Consider the following 25,001-nt stretch of genomic DNA (forward strand, 5'->3'; position numbering starts at 1 on the left):
GTGTGCCAGGCGGTGTACTATTGGGGGGACAGGGCCCGCTCGGCTTACGGCCATACCAACCTGAACACGCCCGATCTCGTCCGATCTCGGAAGCTAAGCAGGTTCTGGCCTGGTTAGTACTTGGATGGGATTCCGCCTGGGAATACCAGGTGCAGTAACTGAGGGGCCTTTGTCCGAATACGCTGGCGATGTGGGGGGCGGGGCACTACGTGCCCACCTGGTGGGGTCTTGATGCTGGCATCATGGACTTCTCCGGGCCCCCATTCTAGGGAGTCCAGTCCTTTTGGTGGGTCTGGGTCTTCCTTCGTGCTCCGCTGCTACGGCCTTGCCACGGGGTTGGGTTTGCCCTTGACCCCGTGATTCTGGGGGCAGTAACGAGGTTGTTCCTCCGTTCGTTCCCGGGTGGCATGCGGGTTGTGCGTGTGTGTAGTCGTGGGGTCAAGCCACGGTCTGCTCACCCTGTGCGTTGAGTTGCTTGAGTGCCTCTTCGCACGGTCGGGTCCGTCGCCCTCCCGTGAAGCCCCTAATAGGGGGGGTGCCCGCCATTAGGGTGGGTCGGGGGGGCTCGGCCCTCCCTGTTCTGATGGTTTGTGGGGGGCTGTCAGCGGGGTGTATTTGTCGGCCGTTGGCTCTCGCTCGGCCTCCCTTGTGCAGAGAGCGATGCCGAGCGAGAGCGATACGATACAGAACGTTAGGTTATGACTATAACCAAGTTCTGTTAGTATAGCGACGCTCGGCATCCGACGCCGCTGCAGCCTTTGACCTCGCCTTGTGGCGAAAGCTTGGGAAGGAGGAGAGTGGGTGGCCCCACCCCTGCTTATATGGGTAAGCTGATAGGGGTGTGGTCAGACGAATATTGGGATTAAAGGTACATTGTGGTCTTTATTCAGTGCGCGTGCACGTATGCGAGATAGTGCAGAGAGCGATGCCGAGCGTCGCTATACTAACAGAACTTGGTTATAGTCATAACCTAACGTTAATGGTCTTTATTAGTGTTTGCGGTGTCCAGGCAGCAATGGTCTTTTAGGAAGTTAATAGATATAATATCCGACAGTGTACAACACCCTCGGTTTAGTCCATTCTTCCACATTTCATGGGGGTGTCCATTACCGTATATGGTTAATCGGGGCGGTTTTGGTATGCAAATACGTGAAAGTGTGCCCGAGCCTCGGCGCAGGGCCAAGGTGATATTTATCATGACAGGTGTGCGTAGAACCTGCTTACGCACGAGGGCCCTGGGCCGCAGAGAGATCACAGCGAGGAGCACAGTGGACTATTACAGCCAACATTAGAACCACAACAGCACCAGTCGTCATTTTCAAATCCCAAAGTGTCATTTTGCTTTTCAAATCAAATTAATGATGTCTGTGAGTAATGCAAGGTTTTTTTGTTTTTGTTTTTTTACAGCCACATAACAAATAAACCTCTGTGTTAAAAAACATGTGACACAACCACGTATACCTGATACTGTAGGTGTGTTTGGCAAGAACAGAACCGATTCTTTCTCAAAAATCACGTGACACGAAGTGAGCTTAAATGTGTTTGACCGGTTTTGATGGTATGTTGCTTGGCTATGAACTTGAACACTATTTTGTGTGTTGACAGGTTGACAGGACAGAGCACCCCCTACAACACCCATCCCTAACATGTTCCCTAGCTGTGTTACTGTGTTGGGAATCTAAGAACAGAGTCCAGATCGATTTCCTCAACCTACGATATGTACACTGCAAAACATCCATGATCCTCTTTGGTCACCTGACTTTCATCTGCCATACGAAGGGAAAAAGATTTGTAGATTGTTCACACTGCTATTCAAGAGGGAGTAGTTCAGCTTTATTGAATACACATACAGGCCATTATGGCCATAGCCCAAGCCAATAAAGTGTCACAGTATTACCATATACCATACTGTATATGATACATGTTACATCCTTCACTGTACTTGTGCTGTATAATGACAATACATTTGAATCTAATCTAATCACATCATTTAGTCCATCTCCCTCTGTCTGTCTCCAAGTCACAGTATACCAGAACCACAGAGAGATCACAACGAAGAGCAGAGTGTTACGGTTTCACCTCCACTGTACCACCGTCACACACCTCCGTGTCTGTCTCACCCTCCGTGTCTGTCTCTACGGGCGCGCAATCAGCACAGGTGATACAAATCACGCTGATGGATGGAGGCTCCGCACCTGTCTTCTAATCATCACACTACACTACAAGATACCTGGATCTCCATTCATCAGCATCAGATCTTCTTTAAGAATGGCCTGGCAAGTATCCTCTACATTATTTCCCATAATGATGTTTTTGGTCTTTTGTTATGTGAATACCTTACCTGTTGTATTTCCATGTATATGTAGACACCTGAATATGTCTGAAAATAATTTAATGTGTCTAACGCTAATTCCTTGCATTCCCTGTGTTCGCAAGGAAGTTGTGTAACCGGCTGACCGCTCTTGATCCTCCCTATCCTAACATTGACACTTAACTTGCTACCTCTCTTGATTGTGAAAGGTCTCTACTCATCATTCGGGAAGGGTACTGCTTTGGGGAGCGAATATATCATCCATCTTTACTGCCATCGGGTGTGAGAGGGCCCAGGAAGTATTGGGGGAAGTGTGGGTGTGTGGGGAGCTGCTGTTGATCGCCCTGGAGGGCAAGAAGGACCAGTGCACCATTCCTAGGTTAGTGAATCCTAGGCCCCATCCACTCCCGCTGCTCAACCTCCACTTCAACATTCCTGGCCTACAGTCGGGGACCCAGCTGGACCCAGCTCTGCTGCGTTCTCACTACCAGGTGGCCGTGTACATCCACTCCCATAAAGCAGGGATAATCCACCCTGCTACATATACAACCCTCTCGCAATTTGTTGACCTTCTACTTCTATCATGTTTTTATCATTGTGTTTGTTCTCGTGTTCTTATTTTCCTCCCCCTCTGTGTCATCCACAGTTCACAAACCCCAGTGCTCTCCACCGGCCACGGTCATCCGCCTGCCAGGCTAAAAGACGCACACACACTTGTTTTTCTCCTTTCAATGTATTATTAAATGCCCTACAGGGTTGAACATTAGCCTGTCTCCCGTGTTGTGCATTTGAGCCCACCTGTCACCACTGTCCGACACAGAGTGGACTATTACAGCCACCATTAGAACCGCGACAGCACCAGCCGTCATTTTCAAATCCCATTTCTCAAAAATTCAAAGTGTTATTTTGCTTTTCAAATCAAATGTCTGTGAGTAATGCAAGGTTTGGTCTTTTTTGTTTTGTACAGCCACATAACAAATAAACCTCTGTGTTAAAAACACGCGACACAACCACGTATACCTGATACTGTAGGTGTGTTTGGCAGGAACTTCATAGCGAACAACTTTGATTGTTGTTTCTGTTCTTGTGCTGGGAATTGAGTTGCAATGTGTTTGACCGATTTTGATGCTATGTTGCTTGGCTATGAACATTCCGTTCCACACTATTATGTGCTTCACAGATTGACAGAACAGGGCATCCCCTACAACCCCCCTCCCTAACATAAACACAACTAAAACCAATACACCTTAATACATTTAAAACTGCTGGATTATAACCCCCATGGATTATAGGTACCTTTATGTCTCCCCCACAGCTGTACCCAGGCCAGAACATTTGGACATTATTGATTAATTATTACGTGATTTGGCACACTGTGAATAAATGATTGTGTTGGGAGAGGACTTGGGGATTGGCTGATCTCCATGACCTCATCACACACCTACGGGAAAATATAAGAGAATTGGGGAGAGGCTTCCAGGGGTGGTTATCAGCAAATGGCCGCTATGTATGGGCTGTGTACCCCTTGTGTGTGTATACATACTGTAAGAAAGAGTGCCTTGGTCTTTTGGACTTTTTTCTTTTAGATGCAAAGCACCTCATAGACTGGCCCTGTCACTAGCTCACCCAATCACTTGCTCACACATTCACTCACACATGATTAGCCACTCTGCCCCTAGTGGCATTTCAGAGGCTTTGTATCCATGACTGCCAATATATTCCCCCAAAAAACAAACAGTGTAGATATATCAAGCTGCCATTGTTCCCTGCTTATTCTGCTCTGACAGGACATGCGTGTCAGTCACTATTCCTTGTTCATTCCCCACTATTACAATATAGTAGCAACATAGTAACATGATATGTCAGGATACCACAAATGTTACTCTTATTCCCCTTTGGTGTTATATCCGGTATACAGTATATGTATGGTGCAACTCCCTGGTAATACAGAACACTGTATACTAATGCTACCACTAATAGTCAGCTGACTTTGTCAGCTAACCTATTCAATGATTTAATCAACAAATCTGTAAAAGTGTTTTTCCCTCATGCAATGATGCAGAGGGACCTCTTTAAATCATTGGATGACAAAGGATAGTAATTGAATAAGACATATCAGATTTAAGTTGGCAGTCCCATTACAAGAGCCAGTCCTGTAATACAGTGCTCCAGTACATGAGAACAGAAACTGTACTTGCTGTACTTGCTGTAATGACAATACATTTTAATCTAATCTAATCGAATTGAATCACATCATTTAGTTAATTCCCCCCTGTCTGTCTCCATGTCACAGTAGACCTGAGCAGCTCCACGTTCTGCGTGGAGATGTTGGTGAGGATGGTGGTGCTAGTATGTTAGATCTTACGTTTCTCTCCATTGAAAGGATTCCCAGTTGAAAACATTCTACGATTAAAGTCCTTTGGGCCATTTAACCCTATGAGGATTACATAGCTACTTTTCTGCAACAGAGACTAGTTTCCTAGGGCCAGGAAAAACAAAGGGTAATTACAACAAAACTTTGAGAGAACTTAATGTCTGATCTTGTTCAAACTGACAACACAATTAATTTTGATACCAACAAAAGCATTTTAAATGAGACCAAGAAGACTCATAACACCATATAGCACAACTGTACTGTACCTAGCTCACATCATCGTATCCCTCAGTCAGAACCCATGTCATAAATGTAATGAACATGGTGTGCGTGTGTGTCACAAGATATTTATGTTTGAGAAGGCAAAAGGCAACAGATACAGGAAGATAACATAAAAAGCTCCAATGTCAAGGGCGGCTAGGTGGTGTAGTGGGCAAGGCACTCGCCACCAATGAAGAGACGCTTGGTTCACGTGTTCGAATCCAGCTCTCCACATTGTTTTCAGTTTAGCTGGTCATCCGCAGTAATACACATTGGCCGTATTACGGGGAGGGAAACTGAAGGGTGCGGATCGGGCGTTGTGGACAGCGACTCCTACAGGTCGGTTGGTGCGCCTGCGCAGTAGAATCAGGAAGTGTCGGGGGCAGCGTGAGCCTCCCACGCGTTACTCCTCGCCACTGAGAGATCGAGCTGCGCAGGTGAAAAGATGCGACTGCGGTTACCTCAAGTACCGGAGGGGACTTGTGCTATGTATGACTTAGTCCACATTGCAGCCAGCTTGTGGGAGGCAAGAAACAGGGGAGGGTTGAATTGGATGATACGAAATTGGGATGGGAGAAAAATATAGAAAATGGGAGAAAAAGTGGATAAAAAAAAAAAAAAGCTCCAATGTCGAGGGGAAGAGAAAACAAATGCGTGTGTCAAGAAATATGTTAATTATCACTCCATACCAGTCTCATAGTTGTGTTCCCTCATGATGGAGAACACACGTGGCTACTGTACAATATAGACACAGTGGAATTATATATACCAGCAAATACCCAAATGTCCTGTCTCTCAGTCAATCCCTTTGTCTCCCCTGATCAATCAGTCACCACCCTTTATCTCTCACCTCCTCCACCCTTTAACCCTCTCCAGCCCTCCCCAACTCACATAAACCATCCGCCCTCCTAGCTCACCCCTCCTCCCTCCTTCAATCCTCCAACCCAATCTGTCCTATCTCACCTGGTCACAACACATTTTCTTTTGGTATAAAGGCCTACGTTAAACATGATTCTGGAGCTCTATGGAGGATACTAGGCCTGTGTCTTCCTGGAGTCATCCAGCATAACTCTTGTATTTCGATACTCTGTTTGAGCTAAATAAACCTGTATAAAGTCTATATTTGACTGAGTGCATCCTTGATCCGGTTAAATTCTTCCACAACACCCATGAGCGAACACCAACACAAGCATGTAAGCAAGCAAGCTTGTGCACTCTCACACAAATACAAACAATTCCCAGTCATACTTTGTACTTGTGTTGTTTTTATTGCACACTGTAATCATTTAGCAAACAGATCTTCACAGTAACAATGCAATAGCAGAAAACAGAAGCGTACCACTGCGCAGTGCAGCCTCTTAAGTGTTCAAAGTATTTATAGATATTTACATTGATAATATTAAAATCAGAGTACAATGCCCGAGGCCATCCCTGTTGTGAGAGGGCGGACTTAACCCTTTCTTCACCTCCGAGTACTTCTTAGACTTCGGCTGTACACTGTTAGTAGCTCTGTGAATCCTGTCCATTTTGGTAACCCAAAAACAAACAAACAAACAAAAGAAAAACATTCAAGTATTTCTGTCATTGCACAGGCACTGGGTTAGCCAATAGACAGGACTCTTGGTAGGAAATGAAAATTGCATTGACAACAGTTTGTAGATCAAATATCTCAGCTTTGTTCTTCTTATCTGACATAAGTTGGACACAATGTTAAATAGTAGCCAAAGGAACATCCCTTTAAGTAGTACCCAAACATTCATGTTAAATACCTCCCAAACAAAACTAAAAAGCCATTTTAAACCATTGCCCATTATCTCTCGAACCGTTCTCATTATTTCTGTGACTCACCAATAAATAATCATTTGGAAATGTCAAACATAACAACATAAAAGTTGTGCAGTATATATTGTAGCCATTTGTAACATTGGTTTTCCCCTGTCTCTAAATATTTAGGTCAGTATCAGAATGGTCGGGCAGGATTGCATTTGGGTTGCATTGGTGCACAATTGACCTATGTTAAACCACGCCCACTTTTCTTGATCCTCCAATCACAACTGTTGCTTCCCTTGAAGCAACAGCTGTGACTGAAGGATCAAGAAAAGTGGGCAGGCTTTGAGATAGATCTATTTAATGAAAGAATCCCATCATACATACTGTTGTTGGTTAGCAGTATCAGCTATATGATCATGCAGGGTTGTATGTAGTGTGAGTAAAACATTCTTAGAAGTAATCAAATAAAATGGGGTTAATGCTGTGTTCAGATGGATTAAGGTAGACGGCAAATTGGATATAGTTTTAATGGATGAGAGCAGTCCCGGTAAAAGGAGGTGAGGGTGGCAGATAATACTGGGAATGCTGCTTTTTGTCATCCTCTGTTAGGTAGCTACCATCATGTACATAAAGACAACAAGAAGCTAATCATTTTGTAACAACATCTAGAGTTGTCATCAGAGCTTGAAATCTTACTGAGATGTTGCAAGGAAAGCCAATTAGGACATAGCTGGGCGGAACACCAGGACATATATGGAAAGTTTGTTACGCAGATAACATCGACTTGCTTGCTCGAAGAGCAAACTTACTTAAACCATTGGCTAACGTTAGCTTGCTTGCTGGTAAACATTATCAACATCATCAAATGTCCTTTCACTTTTCCAGATTTTATTTCCTTTTGCCGTCCTAAAAGTGCTGTTACCGCCAGATCGTCCACCGTATCCCATGTGAACGCAACATAAGGCAAAGTGAGGATATTGTGTAATTGTGTGATTGGTGAAATATACCCTTGTCTCCATTCATGTTCTTCAGAAGTATAAAATCACAAGGCTCTGCCTCCAGGGGTCGTATCTACCTCCTGTTTGCCATGTTTACTCACACAGTATTGTCTCTCTCTCTCTCTCTCTCTCTCTCTCTCTCTCTCTCTCTCTCTCTCTCTCTCTCTCTCTCTTCTCTCTCTCTCTCTCTCTCTCTCTCTCTCTCTCTCTCTCTCTCTCTCTCTCTCTCTCTCTCTCTCTCTCTCCGCTTGTATGGCCAATCTAGTTGATTTCCATGTTTTCACTTAAACTGAAACTTCACATGGTTCTCTATGTTGTGAGCAAGTTTCCTGACCCTAAAGACACATGAAACCCACGTAAAACCCCAATGTAGAACTGATACATTGATACAACTCTTTATACTGTACCATTAACTCCATGGGTGATTGCTTGAAAAAGATGGATGCTGATGAATACTGATTGTTTTATGAAGAAAATAATGTATGGCTATTAACAATATTTGTTTTTGTTGCAATCCTCATTGAATGAAAAGCGTCACACAGTCACTGTGCATTGATAAAGCTACAAGTCTGACTATAATGTGTCCCGTCTTAGTTATATCTCATTGGTTTACACAATAAACTGAACGTCACTTAACCAAACATGGAAAGCATAAAACCAGAGCACAAATCATTGGTCCCTATTATGTCCCATACACTGCCTGATAAAAATTTAAATACATTTGTATCTAACAAATACAAAGCCTTCTTTTTTTTTGCACAGTCTCAGTTTGATATCTGTGGACAAAGAGTTCTTTTATATAAACACACATACTTAGAAGCAGGTTCCATAGAGGCATTGACGGTAAGTCTCGGAATTCACTGAATTCAACAATGGTGTCAGAGGTGGGGTTTTCGGCTTGGCGCCATGGACTCAGACAGTCCGTTGTCCACCTATCACTGAAGGTCCAGGACGGGATCTAGGGATCCAAGCTGCCCCCCTTTCCCATCCATCCACCTGCCCAGGCCGCTTGTATCCTTTCGGCAAGCAACAAGCCCTTCCGCGTTGCTCTGATTGGCCGAGCGCGCGCATGCGCATGAGCCGCGACAAGCCCCTCAGCCAGGCAGGAATACTAAGCTCCAGTTAACCTAATTTATACAAATGGAAGTATTGATTTCGCCGTAACGAATCATTAAAAAAATATACCATTAACTGGAATATGTTGTTTCTTTACACATATGTTGGATTATGTAATTGGTTTGTCATGACAAACCAATAAAAAATCGTGAATTAACCGGTGGCTACAACAACACACAGTAACGTTAATATAATTACATGCATCATTGTTTACAATGAACGGTGGGGCTAATCGAAAGGACTGGACACAGACAAGTTAAATAGCAATCAATTAATTTAATATAACAGTCCGGTTCTGTGTTTGTTGGTGTCTGTAGATTGTTGGTGAACAACTAACTTTAGGTTAGTTTAACTTGTCCGTGTCCAGTCCTTTCGATTAGCCCCACCGTTCATTGTAAACAATGATGCATGTAATTATATTAACGTTACTGTGTGTTGTTGTAGCCACCGGTTAATTCGCGATTTTTTATTGGTTTGTCATGACAAACCAATTACATAATCCAACATATGTGTAAAGAAACAACATATTCCAGTTAACGGTATATTTTTTTAATGATTCGTTACGGCGAAATCAATACTTCCATTTGTATAAATTAGGTTAACTGGAGCTTAGTATTCCTGCCTGGCTGAGGGGCTTGTCGCGGCTCATGCGCATGCGCGCGCTCGGCCAATCAGAGCAACGCGGAAGGGCTTGTTGCTTGCCCAGGATACAAGCGCCCAGGCCTCACTACCTGTGGCCTGGGCTCCTGTGAGTGGCTGTGTCCCCAGCCAGGTCATCCTCCACAACGTTGGCATAGCCCTCCTTCTCCATGCAGTCCGCCAGGACCTGGAGCACCAGCCTCAGCCTGCGGTCCATGGCATGGAGGTGAGGCTGGATGAGGACGGGGAAGAGGTGGTCACGGAGCAAAGACTCCTCCATCAGGAAGCTCAACTGGTACTCCTCCTTGGCCAGCAACTGAAGCCGCAAGTGGGTGGACTTCCTCACCCTGGTGACAAAGAGAACATGGGCTTATTGGAAGCTCTACAGAAGACTAAGCTCTACAGAGGACTAAGCTCTATAGAGGACTAAGCTCTATAGATGACTAAGCTCAACTGACTAAGCTATACAGAGGACTAAGCTCTATAGAGGACTAAGCTCTACAGACTAAGCTCTACAGAGGACTAAGCTCTATAGAGGACTAAGCTCTATATAGGACTAAGCTCTATAGAGGACTACGCTCTATAGAGGACTAAGCTCTATAGAGGACTAAACTCAATATAGGACTAAGCTCAACAGAGGACTAAGCTCTATAGAGGACTAAGCTCTATAGAGGACTAAGCTCTACAGAGGACTAAGCTCAATATAGGACTAATCTCAATATAGGACTAAGCTCTATAGAGGACTAAGCTCTATATAGGACTAAGCTCTACAGACTAAGCTCAACAGAGGACTAAGCTCTATAGAGGACTAAGCTCTATAGAGGACTAAGCTCTATATAGGACTAAGCTCTATATAGGACTAAGCTCTATAGAGGACTAAGCTCTATAGAGGACTAAGCTCTATAGAGGACTAAGCTCTATAGAGGACTAAGCTCTATATAGGACTAAGCTCTATAGAGGACTAAGCTCAACAGAGGACTAAGCTCTACAGAGGACTAAGCTCTATAGAGGACTAAGCTCTATAGAGGACTAAGCTCTATAGAGGACTAAGCTCTATATATGACTAAGCTCTATATAGGACTACGCTCTATAGAGGACTAAGCTCAATATAGGACTAAGCTCTATATAGGACTAAGCTCTATATAGGACTAAGCTCTATAGAGGACTAAGCTCTACAGAGGACTAAGCTCTATAGATTACTAAACTCTACAGACTAAGCTCTATAGAGGACTAAGCTCTATAGAGGACTAAGCTCTATAGAGGACTAAGCTCTACAGAGGACTAAGCTCTATATAGGACTAAGCTATATAGAGGACTAAGCTCTACAGAGGACTAAGCTCTATAGATGACTAAACTCTACAGAATAAGCTCTATAGAGGACTAAGCTCTATAGAGGACTAAGCTCTATAGAGGACTAAGCTCTACAGAGGACTAAGCTCTATATAGGACTAAGCTATATAGAGGACTAAGCTCTATAGAGGACTAAGCTCAACAGAGGACTAAGCTCTACAGAGGACTAAGCTATACAGAGGACTAAGCTCAACAGAGGACTAAGCTCTACAGAGGACTAAGCTCTATAGAGGACTAAGCTCTATAGAGGACTAAGCTCTATATAGGACTAAGCTCTACAGAGGACTAAGCTCTATATAGGACTAAGCTCTACAGAGGACTAAGCTCTATATAGGACTAAGCTCTATAGAGGACTAAGCTCTATATAGGACTAAGCTCTACAGAGTACTAAGCTCTATATAGGACTAAGCTCTACAGAGGACTAAGCTATACAGACTAAGCTCTATAGAGGACTAAGCTCTATATAGGACTAAGCTCTATATAGGACTAAGCTCTACAGACTAAGCTCTATAGAGGACTAAGCTATACAGACTAAGCTCCATAGAGGACTAAGCTCTACAGAGGACTAAGCTCTATAGAGGACTAAGCTCTACAGACTAAGCTCTATAGAGGACTAAGCTATACAGACTAAGCTCCATAGAGGACTAAGCTCTACAGAGGACTAAGCTCTATAGAGGACTAAGCTCTACAGACTAAGCTCTATAGAGGACTAAGCTCTATAGAGGACTAAGCTCTATAGAGGACTAAGCTATACAGAATAACTAAGCTATACAGACTAAGCTCTATAGAGGACTAAGCTATACAGACTAAGCTCTATAGAGGACTAAGCTCTATATAGGACTATCCAATCCAATCCACTTTATTTATATAGCACATTTAAAACAACAAAGTTGACCAAAGTGCTGTACAAGTCCACAAACATAGGATAAAACATAAAACATAAAAATTTAATGAAAGCACACAATAAAACAGTACAATGTGTCACATAAAAAGGCCAATCTCTCAAAAACGGTTTAAAAAACAAAAGCCAAGGCAAATAAGTGTGTTTTGAGGCATGATTTAAACACCTGCAGAGTGGGGGCCTGCCTAACATGCAGTGGCAGCTCTATCCAGAGCTTTGGGGCTGCCACTGCCAAAGCACGGTCCCCCCTAAGCTTCAGCCTGGAGTTTGGAACGGCCAAGAGGAGCTGGTCAGAGGACCTGAGGGACCTTAGAGGAACATAGGGTTCCAGCAGGTCTGAGAGGTAACCCGGTGCCAAGCCGTTCAAACATTTAAAAACAAACAGTAAAACCTTAAAATCAATCCTAAAACGCACAGGAAGCCAGTGGAGGGCAGCCAGCACAGGGGAAATGTGCTCCCGCTTTCGCGTTCCCATCAGCAGAAGGGCAGCGGCGTTTTGCACCAACTGCAAACGAGAGAGGGAGGCCTGACTGACGCCCACGTACAGGGCATTACAGTAATCAAGGCGAGAGGTCATAAAAGCATGGATAACCGTTTCAAAAACGGAACGGGATAAAAAAGGTTTGACCTTGGACAGCCTCCTAAGTTGGAAAAAGCTCCTTCCCACCACAGTATTGATCTGCTTGTCCAGCTTTAGGTCACAATCTAATTTTACCCCTAGGTTGGTGACTGTTGGCTTCAGAAAAAGCCCAAGAGGGCCCAAGTCACCAGGAGGAGGCACATGGCCATTGCTGGGACCAAACACCATGACCTCTGTTTTACTGTCATTGAGACAAAGACAGTTTGATGCCAGCCATGCCTTAACATCGTCAAGGCATGCTAATAGTGGTTTTACCGGGTTGGTAGTGTTTCTTTTTAATGGCATGTAAATCTGGCTGTCATCTGCGTAGCAGTGAAAGGAGACGCCATGCTTTCGGAGTATAGGCCCTAAGGGGAGCAGGTACAACACAAATAAAATTGGCCGGAGACTAAGCTCTATAGAGGACTAAGCTCTATATAGGACTAAGCTCTATAGAGGACTAAGCTCTATAGAGGACTAAGCTCTATAGAGGACTAAGCTATACAGACTAAGCTCTATAGAGGACTAAGCTCTATAGAGGACTAAGCTCTATAGAGGCCTAAGCTCTATAGAGGACTAAGCTCTACAGAGGACTAAGCTCTATAGAGGACTAAGCTCTACAGACTAAGCTCTATAGAGGACTAAGCTCTATAGAGGACTAAGCTCTATATAGGACTAAGCTCTATAGAGGACTAAGCTCTATATAGGACTAAGCTCTATAGAGGACTAAGCTCTACAGAGGACTAAGCTCTATAGAGGACTAAGCTCTACAGACTAAGCTCTATAGAGGACTAAGCTCTATAGAGGACTAAGCTCTATAGAGGATTAAGCTCTACAGACTAAGCTCTATAGAGGACTAAGCTCTATAGAGGACTAAGCTCTATAGAGGACTAAGCTCTATAGAGGACTAAGCTCTATATAAGACTAAGCTCTATAGATGACTAAGCTCTATAGAGGACTAAGCTCAACAGAGGACTAAGCTCTACAGAGGACTAAGCTCTATAGAGGACTAAGCTCTACAGAGGACTAAGCTCTATAGAGGACTAAGCTCAACAGAGGACTAAGCTCAACAGAGGACTAAGCTCTACAGAGGACTAAGCTCTATAGAGGACTAAGCTCTATAGAGGACTAAGCTCTACAGAGGACTAATATATACAGAGGACTAAGCTCTATAGAGGACTAAGCTCTATATAGGACTAAGCTCTATATAGGACTAAGCTCTATATAGGACTAAGCTCTATATAGGACTAAGCTCTACAGAGGACTAATATATACAGAGGACTAAGCTCTATAGAGGACTAAGCTCTATATAGGACTAAGCACTATAGAGGACTAAGCTCTACAGACTAAGCTCTATAGAGGACTAAGCTCTACAGACTAAGCTCTACAGAGGACTAAGCTCTATAGAGGACTAAGCTCTATAGAGGACTAAGCTCTATATAGGACTAAGCACTATAGAGGACTAAGCTCTACAGACTAAGCTCTATAGAGGACTAAGCTCTACAGACTAAGCTCTACAGAGGACTAAGCTCTATAGAGGACTAAGCTCTACAGAGGACTAAGCTCTATAGAGGACTAAGCTCTATAGAGGACTAAGCTCTATAGAGGACTAAGCTCAATATAGGAATAAGCTCTATATAGGACTAAGCTCTACAGAGGACTAAGCTCTATAGAGGACTAAGCTCTATAGAGGACTAAGCTCTATATAGGACTAAGCTCTATAGAGGACTAAGCTCTATAGAGGGCTAAGCTCTACAGAGGACTAAGCTCTATAGAGGACTAAGCTCTACAGAGGACTACGCTCTATAGAGGACTAGGCTTCCGGTTTAGCTTTAGAATGGAGTAGGTCGCATGTGACACAGCTGCTCACCCGTTATTTTTTTTTCGTTTTAAAAACATATTTATATACCATTAATGCGTTTAAAACTTGACGCATATATCAACTGAGACTATCAACTAACTATATTGACCAAAAGAATCGAGATGTCACCAAAGAGAGATAAAACGAGTGCAAAACCAGTCGAAGAGGTCCCGCCGCGGGACCCAGGATTCGTACAGCGGACAGCAGAAAATATTGACTTGACAGAGGCCGCTTCAAGTTCATCCCCATCAAACACCTCCGCAGATACCGAACATATCATCCGGAAAATGGAGGAAATGGGGAAGACAATAATGAAGGAAATGATCCACCAATCACAACTGTCTGAGAAGATAATAACTCAAAAAGTAGATGCTATTAAAGAATCTATTGAAGGCAAAATTGATGCGCTGAGAGCGGACGCCGACGCACAGAATAAACGCACCGAGGCTCTGGAGAAAGTAGTGGAAGCCCACGAAATCAATTTCACTCACATCTACAAGGAAGTAGAGGCTAACACAGTTAACCTAACTGCTGAGATGAAGGGGAACTACAATGAAATCAAGACGGAGCTCAGCGAAATAACGTTGGAGCTCACGCGAATCAATAAAGAACAGAAAGCCAAAATATTCGAGATGGAATATCAAAAACGCAGGCTGAATATTCGTATTGTCGGTCTGGACGAATCAGTGAGATGTGAAAACCCTGAAGAGTTTGCCACAGAATTACAGAAAATCTTGGGAACAGGAATCCTTCCTAAAATACCGGAGGTGGATGAGTGCTTCAGATTGGGTCCCCGCTCCATTGGCAATAACGCTAAGCCCAGAGTGATATTAGTTGTACTGCGCCAAGTCAGAATAAAAGAAATGATTATGCGTGAAACTCGCAGGATGAAAGGCAATCTGAAATACATGGAGGTACCAATACACTGCTTTGAAGATTATTGTCGTGAGGTAGTGGAACTGCGTGCCAAGTTCAAGACGGTGATGTCTCAACTATACCTGGGGAAATACAGACCCCTACTAATATACCCTGCAATACTTCGCGTCGTCGACAAACAAGGAGCAAAGGTTCTCCTCAACTCGCCTGAAGATGCAGCCAAATTCCTGTCTGAACAGGAGCAGAATAGTGTATAAATGGCCTTTTAAATTTCAGTTATGCAAGGTCACCATATAGTACAACCTTTAATAACCGAGGATTTGGGACAGAGAGACCTACGTGCTCAGAGTTTTTGAATGCTTTCCCCGACGTGTTTATATTATTGCGGACATATTGGATTTAAGATTGGAACACTCCAGAACATACTGGAACATTCAGACAATGTAAAAATGACATATTGGAATAATCTAGAACATCGAAGCATTCTTTGATATATGGAGCATTCTGGAATATCAGCAATACGTGGTCATTCATTCTACCAGAAGCCCCTCGGGGGAATAATCAACAGCTATCTAGATGCAGAACCACAGAGCCATCATAGCCGGCCGGCTGAAAGATCACTCTACACAACGATCATCGCCCACCCCGGTCGGGGGAAAGGCTGCATATACGTATTTAAAAATTGTTTTTTATTAATGGGAAATAATTTCACTACTTCTCCAATTAATACTTTAGATGTTTAAGCATAGCAATGCTCTTTTAAGATCTAAGTTAATGTTCTATTCCTTTTACTTGCTCTCTCTTCAGTTCAATACCTTCATATTATTCATGGGTTACTATAAATTACTATAAATTACAAGTTCATATAAAATGTAAGTGATTAAGGCATGACAATTGAAGCTTATTTTTGGTCTTTATTTTTAGTTTATCTCATTTAAATTTTTATTTATTTATTTTTTACGGGTAAGTGGCCAAGCCACAGTCGACATTCTACTTATGGTAGAATTTAGAGTGTTAGATCCTATGGTATACATAGGAATGTTAAGGATAATTGGATCATTCTGGGATATCCGGTGGTGCAAGGGAGAGAGTCATACGCAAAGGTTGTGTTCATGGAACACAATCCTGTACGACTCTCGGTGGGAGGGAAGGGTAGGGGATTTTTATTTGTATATATGTATGTTTTTAAGCTCGGCTCTCAACGGGACCTCACTAGTGGGATGTATATCTATTATTGCCTCGCACTCTAGAAGCATTACCAAAAATTACAATGCAACATGTATAGACTATGGCTAGTTTGAATATAATGATATGGAACACCGGGGGAATAAATAACCAACTCAAATGCAAAAGCGTGCTCACACTGATGAAAAAAGAACATGTGGACATTGCTCTGCTAAGCGAAACACACATTCTAGGGAAAGACATAGGTAAATTAGCGGACAACATATACCATAATATCAGTCACTCCTCTATTGGTACGAGAACTCGGGGTGTAGCAATAGTCGTTAAACGTAAGTTGAATATTGTACTAAAGGGAGTATGGTCTGATGTAGAAGGTCGGATAACTATAGCTAAGATTGAACATAAGAACAGGAAAATAGCGTTGATAGCGGTATACGCCCCAAATTTGTACGAAGAAGATTTCTTCACTACACTAACCAATGCAATGTTAGACATTCCCGATTACTCATTTATAATAGGAGCGGATTTTAATGCCATCTGGAACCCAAGGATAGACAAATCTTACCTCGCCTTTTCCAGCGAACAAAAGAATTCATCGAAGGCATTAAAGGATTGGTCAAAGATTACAGGTGTAAAGGACTTATGGCGGTTACTTAATCCCACGACCCGAAAGTACTCTTGTCGATCTGCGAGACATAAGACACTATCCAGAATAGATTATGTCTTTGCATCACAGAGACTATTTGATAATTATGAAGTGGAAATGATACCCAACGCACTATCAGATCACTGTTATTTACTCCTTAAAGGTACATTTGGTATACTATCCTCCCGAGCCCCAAGATGGCGATTTAACTCGTTGCTGCTTAACAACAAGGAATTCATTACACAACTCAAAGAAGCTCTTATAGTATTCCAACGGGAGAATGCAAACTCGGTGCAAGACCCCAGAATAATATGGATGTCGGTAAAGGGAATGATCAAAGACTTCACGGATAGCTTTTCCTCCAAAATGCGCAAGAATCAAAGCACAAAACTGGATGAGCTGGAAACGCTTTACTCAACGTTATTTAATTCTCTGAAATACAACAACTCAACTCGACTAGAAAATCAAGTTAACGTACTAAAAATAGAGATCAATGCCATATACAGACAACAATCGGAAATACAAATACGCAGCACAAGACAACAGCAGTACTCCCATGGTTCCAAACCCAGCCACCTATTAGCCATGCGATTAAGAATTAATGCAACATTTGCAGATATAACTACCATTAGAGCACAACAAGTACTTGTAACAGATCCTGTAAAAATAAACGATACATTCAAAGTATTCTACTCCGATTTATATAAATCAGAAATGACCTTCGATCAAAACAAAATGGACACATTTCTTAATCAAATTATTCTCCCTAAACTTTCAGAGGATGACGCTAAACAGTTAGAAATACCGATCACACTAGAGGAACTCAAGAAGGCCATAACCGCAATGAAAAGTGGTAAGGCTCCAGGAAGAGACGGTTTCCCATCAGAAATGTACCTTTCTTGTTGGGACATAATTGGCCCCTTATTACTAAATATGATCTTATACTCAGTCAAGGAGGGGAACTTCCATAAAATTGACAATATTGCACTCATAACAGTCCTCCTTAAAAAAGACAAAGACCCCAACGAGTGCGGTAGTTATAGACCTGTAAGCCTCCTCGGAACAGATATCAAACTGTACTCTAAGGTATTAGCCATGAGATTACAAAAGCATATGACGTCTTTAGTTCACCCGGACCAAACTGGCTTCATAGGAGGCCGCCTGATCACTGAGAACATAAGACGTATACTGCACGTACTTGATGCCGACAAGGAGGACACCATACCTAAGGCGATGCTGTCCCTGGATGCTATGAAGGCCTTTGACAGGCTGGAATGGTCGTATCTGTGGGCAGTGCTAGAAAGGATGGGGTTAGGAAAAGGATTTATCGATATGATTAAAGTATTATACAAAGACCCATCGGCCATGATTACAACAGGCACAATCATCTCTGAAATATTTCCGGTATCACGCTCTGCCAGACAGGGTTGTCCTCTTAGTCCCGGACTGTTCAATCTATCATTAGAGCCTTTAGCACAATATATAAGACAATCCCAATCCATAGAACCTATCGTAATCAAGGGCACACAACAAAAAATTTGTTTATATGCGGACGATGTAATATTGTTCATGAAAAACCCCAACACCACATTGCCTCATCTGCTCAAGTTGATTGAGGACTTTGGTGATTTATCGGGATTTAAGATAAATTGGCCGAAGTCGGCTTTCCTTCCACTTAACACCCCTGCAAAAAAAGATACAACCCTCCCAGGACAGATACCGATGGTAAAACATTTCAGATGCTTGGGAGTGGAAATATTCCCTACCATAAGACAAACGGTGAAGCACAACTACACAAAAATCCAAAACAAAATCAAAGACGACCTTGATAGATGGGCAAAACTTAAGAACACAGTACAAGCACGGATATCAATAGTTAAGATGGATGTACTACCTAAAATCAACTTCTTCTGTTCAATGCTACCGTTACCCCCTCCAGAGGGTTACTGGGAAAGATTACACTCCTCCACATACAAATTTATTTGGAATAACAAACCACCACGTATAAAAAGATCCACCGCACAGAGAAATAAAGCAGATGGTGGCATGGCATTTCCAGATTTTTTCCTATATTTTAAGGCGTACTCATTAAGTCCATTGACAACATGGTTTGACTCCCAAGCATTAGCATCTTGGAGAAAAATAGAAGAAAACATAGTAGCCCCACATAGACTGAAGGACATAGCATACACTAAACTACCAATCAAGCACTGTGAACGAAAATTTGGCCCCATAATTACTCATGCGATCCGGATATGGCGTGAATCACAAAAAAAAAATCCTAACCCACAAGAATGGCACAATCATACTCCCTTATTCAATAACAATGCTCTCTTAATTGGGAAACGACCTATAAGATTCCCTATATGGGAAGAGCAAGGCATACACTCATTAGGGGATGTTTTTAACAAACAGGGTTTTTGTAGTGATAAAGAAATACGCAAAAAATTTAATCTCACCAAGTCCACATGGCTTTTTCACAAACAGTTAGAGCTATGTTTGAAGTCTCACAGTGTTCCATTAGACAGACCAATTGAACACCACAGATACCACAAATTCTTCTACTCAAGAGAGACATCGAGAGGTTTTGTTTCAGAATTTTATCATCAATTACTAACGTCCTCGTATGAAACCCTCCAACTTGACTCTGTCTGGAGGAGGGATATACCAGACCTGGAAAATGACTTTGATTGGCAAGGAGCCTGGGCAAATGTCCGACTTACATCAAGGAACCCGGATCATCAACAAATCAATCTTAACTATATTCACAGGACATACTTGACTCCTATAAGACTGTGCCGAATGGGGCTCAAACAAGATTCCAAATGCACCCAATGTACAAATGGGGACGAAGGGACATTTATGCACATGTATTGGGACTGCTCACCAGTTAAGGCATTCTGGAAAGATGTGACCCAACAAATATCAAAACTCGTATCTTGGAATATACCTGTACACCCCTCGGTATTGCTGTTGAATGATGTTTTTGAGTTTGCAGTGAATCCACAGCTAAAGAGATTGGTTTTATCGGGTATCACAGTAGCCAAAAAGCTGATCGCATCACGCTGGTTTCAACCGGAAAAAATGTGCCGTAAAGTTTGGTTTCTTACATATCTCGATGTAATTTACCATGAAATATCTACAGCAAGAATTCTGGGTCTCAATGAATCCAAAATGTCAATGTGGTTAGAAGTGGTGGAGAGAATAAAAGCTAGCTTATAATGGTAGTGTCTGGTTAGGTGCGAGGGATAGTGGAGGTACTTCTCAAGGTGGGGTCCGGGAGGGGGGGGTTCGAGCTGAGCATATGTGTGTAGGGTTTTTATTTTTTTAGATAACAGGTATTATGGGTATATCTTATATAAAACAACTAACCAAAAGGTGATCTCATTGGATGTGCCCTGACAATTAATGCTTGTATATCTTATCGTGTGTTGTCATGTTTGTTTATATGTTTGTTTAAAAAATAATAAAAAAAATAAAATACAAAAAAAAGAGGACTAAGCTCTACAGACTAAGCTCTACAGACTAAGCTCTATATAGGACTAAGCTCTACAGACTAAGCTCTACAGAGGACTAAGCTCTATAGAGGACTAAGCTCTATATAGGACTAAGCTCTACAGAGGACTAAGCTCTATATAGGACTAAGCTCTATATAGGACTAAGCTCAATATAGGACTAAGCTCTATAGAGGAATAAGCTCTATAGAGGACTAAGCTCAATATAGGAATACGCTCTATAGAGGACTAAGCTCTATAGAGGACTAAGCTCTATATAGGACTAAGCTCTATATAGGACTAAGCTCTACAGAAGACTAAGCTCTATAGAGGACTAAGCTCTACAGAGGAATAAGCTCTACAGACTAAGCTCAATATAGGAATAAGCTCTATAGAGGAATAAGCTCTATAGAGGGCTAAGCACTATAGAGGACTAAGCTCTATAGAGGACTAAGCTCTATAGAGGACTAATCTCTACAGAGGAATAAGCTCTACAGACTAAGCTATATAGAGGACTAAGCTCTACAGAGGACTAAGGTCTATAGAGGACTAAGCTCTATAGAGGACTAAGCTCAATATAGGACTAAGCTCTATAGAGGACTAAGCTCTATAGAGGACTAAGCACTATAAAGGACTAAGCTCTATAGAGGACTAAGCTCTACAGAGGACTAAGCTCTATAGAGGACTACACTATATAGAGGACTAAGCTCTACAGAGGACTAAGCTCTATAGAGGACTAAGCTCTATAGAGGACTAAGCTCTATAGAGGACTAAGCTCAATATAGGACTAAGCTCTATAGAGGACTAATCTCTACAGAGGAATAAGCTCAATAGAGGACTAAGCTCTATAGAGGACTAAGCTCTACATACTAAGCTCTACAGACTAAGCTCTACAGACTAAGCTCTACAGAGGACTAAGCTCTATAGAGGACTAAGCTCTATAGAGGACTAAGCTCTATAGAGGACTAAGCTCTATAAGCTCTATAGAGGACTAAGCTCTATAGATGACTAAGCTCTATAGAGGACTAAGCTCAACAGAGGACTAAGCTCTACAGAGGACTAAGCTCTATAGAGGACTAAGCTCTACAGAGGACTAAGCTCTATAGAGGACTAAGCTCAACAGAGGACTAAGCTCAACAGAGGACTAAGCTCTATAGAGGACTAAGCTCTATAGAGGACTACGCTCTAGAGGACTAATATATACAGAGGACTAAGCTCTATAGAGGACTAAGCTCTATATAGGACTAAGCTCTATATAGGACTACGCTCTATATAGGACTAAGCTCTATATAGGACTAAGCTCTACAGAGGACTAATATATACAGAGGACTAAGCTCTATAGAGGACTAAGCTCTATATAGGACTAAGCACTATAGAGGACTAAGCTCTACAGACTAAGCTCTATAGAGGACTAAGCTCTACAGACTAAGCTCTACAGAGGACTAAGCTCTATAGAGGACTAAGCTCTATAGAGGACTAAGCTCTATAGAGGACTAAGCTCTACAGAGGACTAAGCACTATAGAGGACTAAGCTCTACAGACTAAGCTCTATAGAGGACTAAGCTCTACAGACTAAGCTCTACAGAGGACTAAGCTCTATAGAGGACTAAGCTCTACAGAGGACTAAGCTCTATAGAGGACTAAGCTCTATAGAGGACTAAGCTCTATAGAGGACTAAGCTCAATATAGGAATAAGCTCTATATTTGACTAAGCTCTACAGAGGACTAAGCTCTATAGAGGGCTAAGCTCTATAGAGGACTAAGCTCTATATAGGACTAAGCTCTATAGAGGACTAAGCTATATAGAGGACTAAGCTCTATAGAGGACTAAGCTCTATAGAGGCCTAAGCTCTATAGAGGTCTAAGCACTATAGATGACTAAGCTCTATAGAGGACTAAGCTCTATAGAGGACTAAGCTCTATAGAGGACTAAGCTCTATAGAGGACTAAGCTCTACAGAGGACTAAGCTCTATAGAGGACTAAGCTCTACAGAGGACTACGCTCTATAGAGGACTAAGCTCTACAGACTAAGCTCTACAGACTAAGCTCTATATAGGACTAAGCTCTACAGACTAAGCTCTACAGAGGACTAAGCTCTATAGAGGACTAAGCTCTATATAGGACTAAGCTCTACAGAGGACTAAGCTCTATATAGGACTAAGCTCTATATAGGACTAAGCTCAATATAGGACTAAGCTCTATAGAGGAATAAGCTCTATAGAGGACTAAGCTCAATATAGGAATAAGCTCTATAGAGGACTAAGCTCTATAGAGGACTAAGCTCTATATAGGACTAAGCTCTATATAGGACTAAGCTCTACAGAAGACTAAGCTCTATAGAGGACTAAGCTCTACAGAGGAATAAGCTCTACAGACTAAGCTCAATATAGGAATAAGCTCTATAGAGGAATAAGCTCTATAGAGGGCTAAGCACTATAGAGGACTAAGCTCTATAGAGGACTAAGCTCTATAGAGGACTAATCTCTACAGAGGAATAAGCTCTACAGACTAAGCTATATAGAGGACTAAGCTCTACAGAGGACTAAGCTCTATAGAGGACTAAGCTCTATAGAGGACTAAGCTCAATATAGGACTAAGCTCTATAGAGGACTAAGCTCTATAGAGGACTAAGCACTATAAAGGACTAAGCTCTATAGAGGACTAAGCTCTACAGATGACTAAGCTCTATATAGGACTAAGCTATATAGAGGACTAAGCTCTACAGAGGACTAAGCTCTATAGAGGACTAAGCTCTATAGAGGACTAAGCTATATAGAGGACTAAGCTCTATAGAGGACTAAGCTCTATAGAGGCCTAAGCTCTATAGAGGTCTAAGCACTATAGATGACTAAGCTCTATAGAGGACTAAGCTCTATAGAGGACTAAGCTCTATAGAGGACTAAGCTCTATAGAGGACTAAGCTCTACAGAGGACTAAGCTCTATAGAGGACTAAGCTCTACAGAGGACTACGCTCTATAGAGGACTAAGCTCTACAGACTAAGCTCTACAGACTAAGCTCTATATAGGACTAAGCTCTACAGACTAAGCTCTACAGAGGACTAAGCTCTATAGAGGACTAAGCTCTATATAGGACTAAGCTCTACAGAGGACTAAGCTCTATATAGGACTAAGCTCTATATAGGACTAAGCTCAATATAGGACTAAGCTCTATAGAGGAATAAGCTCTATAGAGGACTAAGCTCAATATAGGAATAAGCTCTATAGAGGACTAAGCTCTATAGAGGACTAAGCTCTATATAGGACTAAGCTCTATATAGGACTAAGCTCTACAGAAGACTAAGCTCTATAGAGGACTAAGCTCTACAGAGGAATAAGCTCTACAGACTAAGCTCAATATAGGAATAAGCTCTATAGAGGAATAAGCTCTATAGAGGGCTAAGCACTATAGAGGACTAAGCTCTATAGAGGACTAAGCTCTATAGAGGACTAATCTCTACAGAGGAATAAGCTCTACAGACTAAGCTATATAGAGGACTAAGCTCTACAGAGGACTAAGCTCTATAGAGGACTAAGCTCTATAGAGGACTAAGCTCAATATAGGACTAAGCTCTATAGAGGACTAAGCTCTATAGAGGACTAAGCACTATAAAGGACTAAGCTCTATAGAGGACTAAGCTCTACAGATGACTAAGCTCTATATAGGACTAAGCTATATAGAGGACTAAGCTCTACAGAGGACTAAGCTCTATAGAGGACTAAGCTCTATAGAGGACTAAGCTCTATATAGGACTAAGCTCTACAGAGGACTAAGCTCTATATAGGACTAAGCTCTATAGAGGACTAAGCTCTATATAGGACTAAGCTCTACAGAGTACTAAGCTCTATATAGGACTAAGCTCTACAGAGGACTAAGCTATACAGACTAAGCTCTATAGAGGACTAAGCTCTATATAGGACTAAGCTCTATATAGGACTAAGCTCTACAGACTAAGCTCTATAGAGGACTAAGCTATACAGACTAAGCTCCATAGAGGACTAAGCTCTACAGAGGACTAAGCTCTATAGAGGACTAAGCTCTACAGACTAAGCTCTATAGAGGACTAAGCTATACAGACTAAGCTCCATAGAGGACTAAGCTCTACAGAGGACTAAGCTCTATAGAGGACTAAGCTCTACAGACTAAGCTCTATAGAGGACTAAGCTCTATATAGGACTAAGCTATACAGAATAACTAAGCTATACAGACTAAGCTCTATAGAGGACTAAGCTATACAGACTAAGCTCTATAGAGGACTAAGCTCTATATAGGACTATCCAATCCAATCCAATCCACTTTATTTATATAGCACATTTAAAACAACAAAGTTGACCAAAGTGCTGTACAAGTCCACAAACATAGGATAAAACATAAAACATAAAAATTTAATGAAAGCACACAATAAAACAGTACAATGTGTCACATAAAAAGGCCAATCTCTCAAAAACGGTTTAAAAAACAAAAGCCAGAGCAAATAAGTGTGTTTTGAGGCATGATTTAAACACCTGCAGAGTGGGGGCCTGCCTAACATGCAGTGGCAGCTCTATCCAGAGCTTTGGGGCTGCCACTGCCAAAGCACGGTCCCCCCTAAGCTTCAGCC

The 25,001-nt window shown here is 42.2% G+C and overlaps 1 protein-coding gene across 1 annotated transcript in view; it reads right to left on the minus strand.

Moving 5' to 3' along the window:
• Window positions 1-9,557: 9,557 nt before the first annotated feature.
• fam20ca (FAM20C golgi associated secretory pathway kinase a) overlaps window positions 9,558-25,001 on the minus strand; it is a gene marked incomplete at both ends in the record, with an annotated part of 112,301 nt that continues 96,857 nt past the window's right edge. Inside the window, one exon of the mRNA XM_084329148.1 lies at window positions 9,558-9,816. Coding sequence (XP_084185274.1) covers window positions 9,558-9,816 — 259 coding nt within the window. The remainder of the gene's footprint in view (window positions 9,817-25,001) is intronic.

Source organism: Notolepis coatsorum, assembly GCF_963971535.1.
Source record: "Notolepis coatsorum genome assembly, chromosome: 14".
Lineage (NCBI taxonomy): Eukaryota > Metazoa > Chordata > Actinopteri > Aulopiformes > Paralepididae > Notolepis > Notolepis coatsorum.